This window comes from Ctenocephalides felis, unplaced genomic scaffold (assembly GCF_003426905.1).
Source record: "Ctenocephalides felis isolate EL2017-DRISC unplaced genomic scaffold, ASM342690v1 CF-g0.4_SCAFFOLD_00845, whole genome shotgun sequence".
NCBI classification, from domain to species: domain Eukaryota; kingdom Metazoa; phylum Arthropoda; class Insecta; order Siphonaptera; family Pulicidae; genus Ctenocephalides; species Ctenocephalides felis.
In genome coordinates, this window is record NW_020536999.1 from 5134868 (window position 1) to 5151366 (window position 16499).

Consider the following 16499-nt stretch of genomic DNA (forward strand, 5'->3'; position numbering starts at 1 on the left):
ATCAAATAAAAATCCTTTTTATCACAAAATCTATCCATATAAACCGCAATTTCACAGGATTACATATATGTACAAAATAATCCTCGATAATTTTATGGTAACAAAAGGATTTATTTTATATGATGTATTGTACACATATTGCACAATAAATTTTAAAAGGATTATAAAATTTATAAAACCATAAATAAATATACTGACATTTAAAAATTTAGTAGAAAATCCTTGGAAAGGAAATCAATTTTGAAGGTTTTTGTTAAGGATATTTTAATTATCGTTAAAAAATTAATAAGTAGAGTCCTTTCTCTAATAAATTGTTTTTTTATTTGGCTTGTCAGTAGAGTCTTTTTCCATTAAAAATGTCTTCTTTTTCAGTTTGCTCGTCAGTAGAGTCCTTTTTCTAATGAATTGTTTTTCATTTTGCTCGTCAGTAGAGTCCTTTTCCATTGAAATTGTCTTCTTTTTCAGTTTGCTCGTCAGTAGAGTCCTTTTTTTAACAAAAATTGTTTTTTATTTTGCTCGTCAGTAGAGTTCCTTTTCTATTTACCGTCTCTATTAGTTTGCTCGTCAGTAGAGTCCTTTTTCTAATAAATTGTTTTTTATTTTGCTCGTCAGTAGAGTCCCTTTCCATTAAAATTGTCTATTTTTTACTCGATAGTGTTTCTGGTCTTAAAAGACATTAAAATATTGTAGGGCTGTGGAAGACCAATGGTTCATTTATAAAAATAATTTCAAATTTGGATTTATCGTGTATTCCTTTTTTATTTACTGCCTCCTGTTTTAGTTTGCTCGTCAGTAGAATCCTTTATTTAAAAAATAGTGTGTTCTATTAGTGATTTTGGATTAAAAATTCAAAAAATCACCCAGGCTAAGCACAGTCTAAGCGCCACTCTGGTACAAATGTTCACCCAAGTGCGTTTAGACTGTTTCTGTACCGGAGCACTTTTTCAATTTTGTGAAAACTGAATTGAAAAATGCGAAAATGCCGCCAAGCTAAGCACAGTATAAGTGAAAATGTCGCAAAGAATTGTTTGCAAATGCGTTTAGACTGTGCTATGCGGGAGCACTTTCTCAATTTTGTGTAAATTAGGCAACCACTTTTTTTTTTAAATTAAATTTGAAATGAAATGACGATTGTTAATGTTCCGGAGATAAATTTATTTTGTGATTTACATTTTATTTGCTCAGATATAACAAGATAGCAAAAATAATAAAAGTTACAGTATTTTGTAATAATATATTTGAGAACGTTGAAAATTTCTCGAATATTTCATTACGGTACGGGAAGTTCCAGCATTTTGCCTTAAGGCACGATGCCATACACCACTAGTTGTTTTACTAACATAACCTAAAACTTTTTAAATTCTCAGTGCAAATAATATCCATTATTATTGATTACGGCTTGCTTATGAATAAATAAAATAAATAAATAAATGTTTCAAGTGAAACTATAGTGTATTTAGTGAGTGTTTAGAACTAGTTTTGGTCATAAATTTTGTAAAATGGCAGCCTCGATGGCAAAACAAGACAATTACACCAACGAATACCAAAGACTGATGAGACTAACCAGCAATCAGGAAATTAGACAGCATTCAGTAGGTATCAGGAATTAAATATAAATATAAATATTACTACTAGGGTTTATACAAAAACCGACATTTCAGAAAACCGGTTTTCAAATTTTAATTTTACTAAAAAACCGGTTTTAACCGGTTTTCGAATTTTATATAGAAAATAAATTTTTGCTCGAACATTCTGTAATTTATCCGCAAATGTAGTGTAATTTAGAGCAGTATTTGACTGAATTTATTTATTGTTCAATTTATAGATAGTAAACAAAAATTATTAACTTCCGAGAAGGAGAAGCTTATGTTTTCATCAAAAATCCGAATCGCTAATTTTATGTTTTCTCGACGTTTCAAGCCATTCTGAATCGAATGAGACCAAATTTGGAAAAAGTATTTGTGGTGGGTGTATGTGTGTGGGTGTGTGTGGGGTGTGTGTGTTGTTGTGTGAACAGATTTATTGCTGTTAAATCGACGTTTTCTCCAAAACGGTTGGACCATTTCAAAAAATTTAAGCCATTTTGATGTATCTCGATGAGGATTATCGTCTCTGAGTTTTGTGCGGCGATCGGCCGGGCCGGTTCTTTGTAAATTGCAGAGAAAAGTGAAAAATTTTTCGTCCACGTTTTAGCCCGCAATTCTGAATCGATTCTGAAAATTCAAAAAACCGTTCGATAGATATTGGTTGGGAATCGTTGCTGATTAGTTTTTGGTAAAGATCGGCCGGGCCGTTTTCTTGAATAAAGTTTTAAAAAAAAAAAAATTTGACGATTTTTATGATTATTTTTTTGACGAAAGATACCATAGTTTTCTAGGTCATACTAAAATATTACGGCCCTACGACAACTGGTTCAGCTTTAAAAATTCGTCACAAAGTTTGCAAAAATCAGTATGGTCTTTTTGGCACTTGTCAAATTAGACTTTGGTTTTGATCGACGTTTTCTCAAAAACGCCTGAACCGATTTTGGAAATTAAAAGCCATTTGATGTATTTCGGTGAGGACTATCGTTTGTCAGTTTCGGCAACGATCTGACTAGCGTTTCTTTGTAATTCGAAAAAAAAGTGTTAAACTTTTCGTCCACATTTAAGCTCATTCTACCGAATCGATTTTAAAAAATCAAAAACTGTTCGAATGATATTAGTTGGGAATAATACTGATTAGTTTTAGGTGAAAATCTACCGAGCCGTTTTCTTGTAATGAACTGTTGAAAAAAAAATTTAAGCCGATTTTCATGGAACTTTTTTGGCGATATACATCATGGTCTAATAGAACTTACTGTAATATTACGGCCTAACGACAAGTAGTTTAATTTTAAAAATTCGTCAAACTTTGCTAAAATTATTATCGTTTTTTTTTTAAGTAGGATTGATGAAGTATATTATTTACACATTTTTTTGATCAAGTCGATTATTTACACATATCGGGAAGTTCATGTAATTTGCCTCAAGGCAAAATACCAATACCAACTAGTTTAATTTTAATTAGTAGAACTAAAAAATAATAGTTTATCTTGATTAAATAACATTGAAAATAATTATTCGTTATTCATGAATCATGTTCACATATAACAATGAAGATATTTTTATGGTAGTGAAAGAAAAGTTTTCGAATAAATAAAAATAATACATTTTTAAATAAAAAACATTAATTAAATTAAAAAAAAAATATATATTAAATACATGTTGATGCATACTTGTTAATATCAATTTTAGTTTTAAAAACAATTAAGCTAAACTCGGGTATTTCTGTTCCGAGAAATTTTAATTAATTAATTTGAAACATTCTAATTGTCTTTTTGTTGAATAAAATATGATTTAAAAAAACTGAGAACGTCTATCGAATTGCTCGTTAGACGTGTCCTTTGTTTACTCACAAAATTTTCTGAAATAGAAAATACTCTCATACTTGCGATCAAATTATGCTTAATTGTTTTTAAAGCCTGATATAATAATTCTGAGTTTTTTGTTTTTTTATTTGTGACTTGTAGGGTTTGAAACTTTTTTTCTTAAGTTTGAGTAGCGTAAGTTACTTCTTCAAGAAGAAGTCACATTGATTTAAATTAATATATACACTGGTATAAAAATCTAAATTAATATATACAAAACCTTTCTGGGAACCATTGCAGAGTGATAAGATATCAAATGCTATTGAAACGATATGATTTCAAGAATCAAAACGCTTTCATCTATTCTATATTGGACTATATTTGTCATTTTCCATTTATACAGTGAAAACCGACTTTTTTCACTAAAAACCGGTTTTTTGAATCCCATAATTTTCGCCAAAAAACGATTTTGAAAACCCTAGTTGTATCCCTTTTCAAGTATCTTTTTCATCCCCTGGCTCGTGACCAGAGCTCTCTCAGAATTCTCTTAAATTCGAAACGAGCACATGGTGTTAACATCTATCGGCTTTTTGCCTCCATCTCGACACTCTGTAGCTGTAGCTATATGAAAATGCTATTAACTATAACTATAGTTTCAACTATGTCGACTAAGGGGCATCTTTTTTGGCTCGCGATTCCGATGCAATAAAATAAGGTCGGATGTGACGGGACTTATAAATCAAACGGACGAAATGAATTTGCACAAGTCTGGGATCACATGGAAAGAGGATAGAAAGATATTGTGAAGTTACTTGGTAGTTATAATAATATAATTACCTATTTTTTTTAATAAAATTAGAGCAAGTTTTGAACTAGAACGAACTCTACTGACAAGCAAACTTAGAGATGGAAATCTACTGACGAGGACACTAATTAAATTTGACTTATGTATTATGGTTATGCAGAAAAGACATGAACGCTAATGGAAGCGAAAATTTTAATTCGCATACTTTGGATTTTAGTTTATTAAATGAAATTATTTTGTTTCACAGAATTTTGAACTAAATATTTTAGATTTTGGACTTTAAGACAAACTAACTTTGGATCACAAATTTGTAATGCAGAACTCTTAAAAAATCTTACTTTTAATAACAGATTTTTAACCCAAAAGTTAGACGCCAATACTTTCCTTGGATTTTGGATTCTTAGGAAGATTGTTTGTTTTCGACTTTGAATTTTAAAATAAAATTTCTATGTATTTTTATGTATTTCTAAAGCACACCGTTAGATAGCAACATAATTAATTATATTTTATCCATATTCCCGCCCGATGCGCAAGCATCCGTCATTACATAAATTTGTAAAGTTCATTAAAAAATACAACCCTAAGATATATTAAGATATAACCTATAAGTTGCGAAAAGAAATGACATGACATAACCTAGACAATATAATAATATGTGACATAAGTTCTTAAGCTTAGTATGAATGAGTAATAAAGATAATAATATAACACCATAATAGTATAAGGTTCAAAATTGTAAATGAATATTGACTTATGGATAGAATACAAACTAAATCTAACATGATATGCTAAAAAATCTCTAAAAGGAAATTTCAATCCTAAGGATAAGTATCATAAATTTTTTAATCCGTATTACTAAATGTATATGAACATTATATAACAAAACTTAAGATATTTCATATACAAATATATTTTCAAGCTTTGGATTATATTTTTGCAATGTAGGATTCATAAAAAATTCACTTAATAATTAAATTAATTGCAGGTTTTTGGCCCAAAACATAGCATTTTGGACTTTCTTAGGATTATAAGATATTGACGTAAATCTTTAGATTTTGAATTCTTAGAAATTTTTTTCGATTTGGATTTTGAGATAAAATCACTATGAACTACAAATTTTTAGAAAATGTTACTGCAGATTACAATTATTTGACCCAAAACTTGAGATTTCAGACATTTATGGATAAAGATTATAAATTGTCGTTGTTCCAAATATTTAAAATTTTGAATTCCTGTCAAAAATTTATTTAGATTTTTGTTACAAATTCTTTGGATTTTGGATTCTTAGATATAATGATTACGGATTACCAGTGTTTGCCTAATAAACTTGCTTTGGATTTTAGATTCTTAAGTAAACAAACTTTGGATATTTGGTTTGATTCAAATTTTGTAAAGTGTGAGCACTTTGGATTAACAGTTTCGTTTCTAAAACTTTCAACTTCACAATTCACAACTTTCTAAAAGATTTATGTTCAAATTTCATAGTTTTTAAATAAATATTTTATACTTGCTGTTTAAACTTTGAACATTGTTTGGAATTGACAAACTTTGTGTATTTTTAAAAATTTGTTACAGTATGAACTCTTTCCAAATTTTGTTGACTTTCTAAATTTTCGATCAATTTCGGAAAATATTAATAAATTCGACCTCGGACGTCTGTTCTTTGTAAAACCGAAATAGAACAATCGCATATTAAAAATAAACAAAACAAAAACTAGTAAAACTAGAAGCGAATATAAACAGAATCGTAGATCAATGATGGCTCTGATTATAATATATATATATATATATATATTAATATATATCATATATATATATATATATATATATATATATGTATATATATATATAATATTTTACGCAGTTGGCAAAGGCTTCCAACATTTGCAGCAATAAACTAACTTTACAGTTTTCGAACAGAGAATAGTATTGTCGTTTTATTTTCGATGATAACGAAAAAGTGTATTTTTCACCGCATAAATATATACATATATATATATATATATATATATATATATATATATATATATATTCTAAAAAATTTAAATTTCAAAGGAATACTAATAAAAAAAGTCGACACCCTGGATGTCGGAGAAGAAATACTCAAAAATTTAGGAAATTCTAAATTTAACAAGTCAAAAATTTAACAGATTCAAAAATTAAAATATACTACGTTTAAGAGATATGTGCACCCTTTAAGAAATTCAAATTTGAAAAAGTAAAAAATTTATAAAATTCAAATTTCAGGGAATTAGAGTCCAATATTGTAAAAATGAAACATTTAGAAAGCTTTTATTTTAAGATATCTAAATTTGAAAAACCTGAATTACCAAAATTTATGAATATTTAAAATTTATAGTTAAAAATTAATTATAGTTCAAGCATGTGTAATATTAAAAATTTATAGAGAATCCTATTATCCAGTATTAAAGTAAAGTTCAAAATTAACACAATTAAAATTTTCAGAAATCCAAATTTTCAAAAAACCTGTATTTAAGAAATTGGGAACATAGAATGTTCAATATATTATTTTTTATAATAAAAAATATAATAAAATATATATAAAAGTATATATATATATAAAATATAATAAAAAGCTACAATACATAATTTAGAAAAATTTTTAGAAAATTAAATAACTAATGAAATTTGTTTACTAATTAAATATTTATAAGACTTTAGCATTCAAAATTACAGAACAAAATATTAAAAGTATAACATATTTATTTCACAAATCAAAACTTTAAGACATTCACAATTTTGAAAGCCTAATATTTATAAAACCTACATTTTAAAGTACTAAAATAAAAAAAACAAAATTTAGAAAGTCCAATATTTAAAAAATTCGAATTGTAAAAAGCCAAGACTGAATAAAATCCAAAATAACAATTGAAATTTAAAAAGTACATAATTTGTTATTGAAAACAAAAATCAATTTTGGAAAATAGAATCATATTTACCAGAAAATTCAGAAAGTCGTAAATATTAAAATAAATATCTGTAATTTAGGAAGAGGCTCATTCTAAAATATTAAATAATTAACGATTTTTTTTTTACAGTCGGAATATGGATTATCAGAAGATCAAGTCGCAGGTAAAACCTTTTTAATATTAATGTATAATTAAGAATTTCTAGATTTGGCAAATGTAAAAAAAACAATTGGATTATATTATTAGCTTTCATTATTTTTTAATCGCAATTTTTCTAGTAAATATCAATTCATCTATGCGTGCAGTACTCAACCAGGACTCGATCTGAGTACCATAATTTGTCATAAATTTATGGTTTTTGTTTAATAATTGGTTATCCTTACATAAACTTGCTTTCTTCAATATGTTAAGTGTAAAAGATTGCTAATCGCAAATGCTAAAAGAACCGAATTAACTTTGTAAAGTAAGTTGAGTAAAAAAAAACAATTCAGACTTTTTTATCTTGATTTTTTTTTTATTAAAGAGTTCAAAGAGGCCTTCATGCTCTTCGACAAAGACGAAGACGGAATGGTGACCATGGCCGAATTAGGGGTTGTCATGAGATCCTTGGGACAACGTCCGACAGGTCAGAAAAATAAAAAAAAACTGAAATAAATTGGTATACCAAAATTTTTCTTTTTTTATCTTATTCTAATAATTAATTTTATCTAACCCAAATAATTTCAAGGCAATCACTGATGGATACTTCTGTTCCAATTACTTTAGTCTAAGTGTGTATAGATTTTTTTAGAAAGACCTTTTGGGTTACATAATTAACAAGAAATGAGTTTCTTTGGCTTACAAAATGTATGAGAGCGAGACTAGTCAAAGACTTTAACTAGAGTTGCCCGATGATAACCTAGGGTTGCCCGATGACAACTAAGGGTTGTTTGATGAAACTTCAAGTTAAAACTTGTACACACATGTCTAGTTTTAATATCTCCAAAGTTTAATTCCGGACACTCTTTTTAAGCTAGCTTAGCAGAAACTAGATAAAATTTACAACATTTCTGTATAAACAGTTTGCTGTAGTACAATACAAAAATTTTACTAATTTTGAAACCCAATTTGAAATTGCTCTTATATTATATATTGAGCTCTAGAACAATTTTTTACATTTTATTAAGTAACTTGAAAATTTCGTCTGGATCACTCTTTTTGAGTTAGCTTAGCAGAAACTAGATAAAATTTAAAACATTTCTGTATAAACAGCTTATTATAGTCCGATACAAAAAATTTACTAATTTCAAAATCCAATTTGAAATTGCTCTTATATGTTAAAATTAATTGTTACCAGATGAAACTTACACTTAAGAGTTGCCTGAGGAGAAGTTACAATAATTAGTGTTTCCTGATATCAAGTTACAACAATTAGACTTCCCTAATATCACCTTACAATAATTAGAATATAATGTCAAGGGTTGCCTAATGCCAACTTTCAATTAGGGTTGTCTAATGGCAATTTAGGGTTATCAGATGGCAAATTAAATCTAAACTTTAATATAAATTTATAATTCTATTTATAGAAACAGAATTACGTGACATGGTCAACGAAGTTGACATCGATGGCAACGGAACCATCGAGTTCAATGAATTTCTGCAAATGATGTCTAAGAAAATGAAAGGGGCCGACGGCGAGGACGAACTTCGAGAAGCCTTCAGGTAATAAAAAAATAATTCTATACATAATTATAAAAAAAAACTTTCTAGATAAAACCAAGATACTGTAATAGCTCTTCTAAATACGTTACTACTGTTTGACATCAGGGTAAACAAATCTGATGGAACTTTTTTATTTTTTTTTATTTATTAGCTTTTGACTTACATCATAAGGCCAGATGCCATTCATACAATTGTTTACTACAAATTCTTATTGAATAATTAATTTATAAATTAATTTTAGTATTATTAATAAACTTAAATATATATTTATAAATTTTTGAATCATTACTAGCTACTAGTGTTTGTACATTGATTGGGAAAATAACATTTTCTTTGTGTAAATTTATTATTAATGATGGAACTTCTTCCCTCCCTTAGCTCTAACCACCAAACCTATGCCTATAACTACAATGAAGTAAATATTTTTTTATTTTTTAGGGTTTTCGATAAAAACAACGACGGCCAAATCTCGTCATCGGAGTTACGTCACGTCATGACGAATTTAGGAGAACGTCTGTCCGAGGAAGAAGTTGACGATATGATCCGAGAGGCCGATTTGGACGGAGACGGCATGGTCAACTATGAAGGTAATTTAGAAACTAGTTGTAGGCGGCATTATAATAACTCAAAAATTTAGTTCAGGACACTCTGATTTTGTTTATCTTGGCAGAAACTAGAAGAAATTCACTACATTTTTCTAAGATTCTTATATACTCTAATACAAGTTTTTTTTTTTAATTTAATCTTTGCCTTCATAAATGGTGCAAATTGGCAATACACCAATTTGGGCCACTTTTTCACATTTTTTTTAATTAAAAAAAAAAGTTTTGTTTAGGGCACTCTTTTTTATTTAATTTAGGAGAAGCTAGATAAAATTTACTACATTTTTGTGTTTACAAACTTATATACTCTGAAAGACCTTTTTTGAAAAATTTCAAACTTTGCCTTCGTATAAGGTAGTTAGTATTAAATTGATTTGGGAGACACTTTTCTACTTTTCTTTGAATTAAAAAAAATCGTTTAGGGCACTCTATTTTATTAAATTTAAAAGAAACTAGATAAAATTTACAACATTTATGTGTAAAGATTCTTATATACTTTTATACAAGTTTTTGAAAAATTTTGAACTTCGTATTTGTATATAGTGCAACTTTAGATTATGTAGTTTGGGGCATATTTCTACATTTTATTAAATAATAAAACCTTTGTTCCGTATACTCTTATTTAGAGGAGAAACTAGATAAAAAAAGATAGAATTTACTACATTTATGTGTATGAATTCTTATATACTCTTATACAAATTTAAAAAAAAAAATCGAACTTTGTCTTCGTATATGGTGCAAATTGACAATATATGAATGGGGACATTTGTTTACATTTTATTAAATAACTCAAGAATTTTGTCCGGGACACTCTATTTTGTTAGTTTTAGTTCACCAGAAACTAGATAAAATTTGCTAAAATTTTGTATAAATAGTTTTTATATAGTCCTATTTAAATTTTTCCTAATTTTTGAACTAAAAAAGTTCAAATTATGAAGTTTAGACTTGTCTTATATATTGTGCTGCAATATATAGGGATAATTTTTTCATTTTATTAAAAAACTCAAAAATTTCGTTCTGGGCACTCTTTTTTAGTTAGCTTAGGAGAAACTAGATAAAATTTACCACATTTTTGTGTACACATAGTTATAGGCTCTGATACATTAAAAAAAAAAAACTTTGCCTTCGTAGAAGCTATAAGGTAAGTTAATAATCCATTGATTTGGAACAAATTTTTACATGTCTTTGAATTAAAAAGAAATTTTGTTCAGGGCACTCTATTTTATTAAATTTAAAAGAAACTGGATGAAATGTACTACATTTTTGAGTATAAATTCATATATAAACCGATACAAATTTCCAAAATAAATTCTAGTATGCCTTCGTAAATGGTTTAAATTAGTCTTCCATTGATTTCGGACACTTTTTTACATTTTATTAAATAACTCAAAAATTGCGTTCATGGCACTATTTTTTAGTTAGCTTAGAAGAAACTAGATAAAATTTACGACAATTTTATGTAAAAAATCTTATATATTTTTATACAATTTTTTTTAAATATATCTTTGCTTTCGTATAAGGTATAAATTAATAATCGACTCATTTGGGACATTTTTTTTTCTTTCATTTTTTTTTATTCTCTTTATTGAATTACAATCTGTCTTTACAAAAAGGAAGACATTCAGTAATTTTCATGATATATGAAATATTAAACATTAGATCTAAAAGGTTACCCAGTAGTAAGCCTTTTGAATTTTGATATACATGTCTTTGAATAATAAAGAAACTTTGTTCAAGGCACTCTGTTTTATTTAGTTTAGGAGAAACTAAATAAAATTTACTATATTTATGTGTAGTAATACTTATATACTCTGACATTTTTTGTTTGGAAAACTTTTAAGTTTGCTTTTGTATATGTTGCAAATTAGCAATATTTGTATAGGGACATTTTATTACATTTTATTAAATAACTCAAAAATTTTGTTCAGGAACACTCCTTTTAATTTAACCTAGCTAAGCAGAAACTAGATTAAATTTACTAAAATTCTGTATAAACAGTTAAATATAGCCCAATACATTATTTTCTGCAACTTTAAAACCTAGCTTCAATATGGCCTTATTATACTCCCATATCGTGGGGCAAACATTGGGACATTTTCTTACATTTTATTAAATAACCCCAAAATTTTGTTCCGAACTCTCTTTTTTCTCTAATTCAGCAGAAACTAGATAAAAATTAATAAAATTTTGTATAAATAGTTTTATATGGTTCAATACAACATTTTTAGTAATTTAAAAACAAATTATTCCGAGATTCTATTTTTGAATTAGTTTATCTGAAACTAGATAAAATTTACTAAAATTCTGTATAAACTGTTTAATATAGTCCGATAAAAAAATTTTAGTGATTAGAAAACTAAGTTAAAACTTTCACCCTAGTTTAACATTGCTTTTATATATTTTGCTGTAATATATCTGGACACTCTTTTACATTTTATTAAATAACTCAAAAATTTCTTCTGGGGCACTCTTTATAAGTTAGCTTAGTAGAAACTAGATAAAATTTACAAAAATCCTATATAAACAGTTATATATAGCCCAACACATTTTTTTTGCAATTTTAAAACTTGACTTCAACATGCCCTTATATTGTGGTAGAAAATATCGGGACATTTTTTACATTTTAGTAAATAACTCAAAAAATTCTTACGTGACACTCTTTTCGAGTTAGCTTAGCAGAAACTAGATAAAATTTACCAAAAACCCATGTAAACAGTTTTACACACTCCTAAATAAAATTTTTGAATAAAACTAGCGTGAACACTAACATTTCTTTTAAATCTTGCAAACAATCGTCACTTTCCACAGGCCTATAATAATTGACACGTCCAAAATTCGACAAAAACAATCCAAATACTAATATTATCTATTACTCCTGTATTTGTATTAAATTTTTCATTTAATTTTTTTTTCAGAATTCGTGACCATCCTGACCTCAAAGAATTAGTGATGACAATATCGACAAGATCGACTTTCTACTTCCCAAACTTTTATTCATCGATTTTTATCACACACACACTTATTAATTAAATTAATTATATTAAATAAAAAATTAAATTAAAATTGTTATTAAGTGCATCTAGAAGTAGAACGAAATCATCTCCGAAACATTCAAATAACAAAAGGCACTTAGAAATATATTAATAACATATAAATTAATATATATAAATTTATTAAATATTAAATTTTATGGTTTTATACGAAATTGACGAAACAGAATTATTTATAAACAATTTGTTTAAAAAATATCCAAATTATTATTATGAAATGTTTTAAATGTTAAACATGGACGTATGTAAAAAAATTGATGTGTTGTTATAATTGTTGACAAAATATATATTGAATGTATATTTCAGTTTGCAAGGATATTTTTGTAAATATATATATATATATATATATATATATATATGCAAAAATGTCCTCTAATAAAATGTTCTGTTGCTGGGAATAATAAATGTTAAATGTTAAAAAAGAAATTGATGTAAGTTAATGTTAAAACAAATATTGTTATGTGGAAAAATCAAGAACACAAATGAAGACAAAAAATTTAAACAAAATTTTAAGTAAATATTAAAATTCATACTAATAATATCTAAATAATATTAAATTTACAACCGTCGACGTCTAATTTGCTGATTTTTTTCAATTTGTTGTAAATTTTTAAAATTAATAAAATAGAGTAATTTATTTTCATTTTATTTGATAATATTAATATTTATTTATAATTGATTATTAAAATTTTGTTCTAATTCCCAACTGTCAACGGCCATCTTGAAATTTTTTTGACACTGAAATTCAAATTTCAAAAATTAAAGCCTTGAATATTTACACAAATGAATAAAGCATCAACATGAAAATATAGTATTGAATAAATTATTAATAATTGATATTATTAGTATTAGTTCTTGTACTGTTTAGATTTTATCTATTATTCGATTTTTGATAAAATTGCAAACTGTCAACGGCCATCTTGTTTGCTTTTTTTACAGTTAAATTTAAACTAAAATCTTTAATTACGCTTTTTAACAAATTACTGATAAATTATTATGAAAATATTGAAGAACACATTAGATATTATTAGTATTGAATATTATACTATTTGATTTATATCAGTTCTTATATTTTTTACAAATTCGCAACTGTCAACGGCCATCTTGTAACCTTTTTGACCTTTAAAAATTATTTTTAAAAATTTGGGACTTGATACAAATTTCTTATGTAACATTATCTAAATATTAATTGTTATTAATAACTAATATTCAATTTTAATAATTTTAATCATTTGTTTATAATTTTGATAGAATTCGCAACTGTCAACCGCCATCTTGATTGGTGTTTAAAAGTTGAATTGAAAATTAAACATAAAAATGATCTAAGCATTGTTTACAAGATTTATTGGTAAATAATTATGAAGATATTAATTGTTATTAATAGTTAGCTTTGAATTTTAATAATTTTGATCAAATATTAATGCTTTTGAAAGGATTCGCAACTGTCAACGGCCATTTTGATTGTTTTTTTTAACTATGAAGTTGTCAGTTTTTGACAGTTATATTTAAATTTAATTTTAAATTAAAAAAAAAATGATTTAAATTTTATAGGCATATAAAAAGTATTGTAGCCAAATTACCAAAGTACCCTTCGTTTGATAAATAATATTTATATTAAATAATAGTTATATAATACAAAATTTAAATAGTTTCTATTAAAATTTAGTTTTTTAACCCATCAACGGTAACGACAGTTTTTTTGACACAAAGATACAAATTGACATAAAAAAATGTTATTATATAAAAAACCCAAATATTATTAGTATATTACTAACTATATTAATTTATTTTAATATTTATTATCAAAATTGTAATTCAATACTTCATTTTACAATTAATTATTGTCTAAATTGCAGTTATCATTAATATCTAACGTTGAATTTAAATAAATTCGATTAATAATTTATAATTTTGAAAGAATTTGCAATTGTCAACGGTCATCTTGTCACTTTTTTGACAGTTAAATTAAAATTCAAATTAAAAAACAAATGAACCAAGAAGTTTTAAAAGTTTTATGATAATTATTATTAATAGTTAGCATTAAATTTTAATAATTTTAATCAAGTATTGCGTTTTTAACAAATTTCGCAACTGTCAACGGCCATTTTGATAGTTCTTTGACAGTTGAACATTCAAAAAACAAATAAGCAATGAAGTTGTCAGTTTTGTGACGGTTAAATTCAAATTTAAATTTCAAAGAAAAAACAATTTGATAGACAGTTACATTAATATTCAAAGTATTTGATACAAAATAGCAAAACAACTTTACCAAAATGTTAATTAAATTATAGTAATTCTATACAAAGTTTAAGTAATTTGTAATAACAATTATTTTCTGCCAAATAAAAAACGTTAATAAACAAAATAAGAAGGCATGACTATATTGATATTAATTTCCTTTGATAATAATAAATTAAAAACAAATTACCTATTTAATTAATTTACATTTAATAAGTAGTAAAAACTGATTTTATAAACTGGTGCATAATTAGCAGAATATTAAAAAACCAATATTAAATCTACTAAATAAAAATATATTTATAAAGATATAATATTTTGACAACCCAAAAATATTCTAGAGCTATTTTTAGTAAAATTCGACTAAAAAATTGGACCAGTCTTCCAATATTCGTTAATAATAGAAATAAACTATTATATATATATATATATATATATATATATATATATATATTTATGTAATAGTTTATATTTAGAATTTTACTTAAATTTTAACTTTTTTGGCACTTAAAAATCGTCGCACACGATTGACTTTAAAATTTTTTAGTAAAAAAATTAGTACAACAGGACCCAATTTTTAAGCTTTACCAAAAAAAAAAATCTAGATAAATATATATAGTACACATGGCTCTAAATTTTAATTAATTTAATAATCACACATTAATTATAAAAATTTAAGATAGTTGTACGTATCGACCAGTAATTAGATAATTGGTAACAAATTAATTAAATGAAAAATTTAAGAAAAATTAAATTATAATTGTATTAATATATATACATATATATATATATATATGTATATTATTATTTATAATAATTTATTATATTAATTTAATTAATGTACTGATGTCCAAGCTACGTTTTTAGTACATAAGTATGTTTAAAAAATTAAAACAAATGTTTGATGATAATTGTACAAGACAAAAAAAATTAATAAAATGAGAGACTATTAATAAACCATTTTATAAATGGAATTATGGATATATGTGTTTTATTTCGAAAAATTCGAGATATCCAAATTTTTGGGATATATTTAAGTTTCAATAGTAATGTTCATTTAACATTAGTGTATGTGTTTGCTATGTATGTATGTGCGGATATAATCTTAAGTCTACGATTCCGAGAGCACGGGATCAACCGATTAGAATGATTCAAGAAAACATTCGATGTCTATTGATGGGGAGACGTGCTGATTAGTTTTTGGCAAAGGCAGGTCTAGTAGTTTTGAAGATACAGAGCAAAGAGTGCAGAAAATAGAAAACGAGTTTTTGAGAGAACGGAGCATCCGATTGGGATGATTTAAAAAACATTTTATTTGTAGTGATGAAGAGAAGAATGACTTGGTTGTTCGAGGAGCAAAAATAATCATTTCAAATTATTAATGCTGATTCATATGAAAATAAAAATGATCAACATTACAGGTAAATAGGTATGTTTTTTGTAATACAGACTCTTCAATATAATTAATTAACAGTTTTTTTTATTTTGCAGTTTTGAGAAGTTAAAATTATGTTCTGGATTTTTGTGTGATTTGTTCAATTATTACTAGAAGATGACGTTATTTCAAATTTTCCAGAAAAACAAATCCTCATCTAAGCAACAAAGTTACTAATGTATATATATATATAAACGTACAGAAATAATATATATATATATAAACAAAACAGAAGCAAACTGGATAACATACTGAAAAATATTTTGAAAGAAATTTGGAGTCGTTACTTAAAATTATTAATTGTTACCACTGAATTTTTGGTTCTAAAGTATAAGAAAATTCATTAAATA

The 16499-nt window shown here is 25.7% G+C and overlaps 1 protein-coding gene across 1 annotated transcript; it reads left to right on the forward strand.

The window, feature by feature from the left end:
- The first annotated feature begins 1511 nt into the window (after window positions 1-1511).
- On the forward strand, window positions 1512-12455 carry LOC113363735 (neo-calmodulin-like). The gene is made up of 6 exons (XM_026606220.1): window positions 1512-1592; window positions 7253-7286; window positions 7647-7748; window positions 8689-8824; window positions 9263-9411; window positions 12342-12455. The coding sequence occupies exons 1-6, from the start codon at window positions 1512-1514 to the stop codon at window positions 12371-12373; spliced, it is 534 nt and encodes a 177-aa protein (XP_026462005.1). The 3' UTR covers window positions 12374-12455.
- Window positions 12456-16499: the final 4044 nt, after the last annotated feature.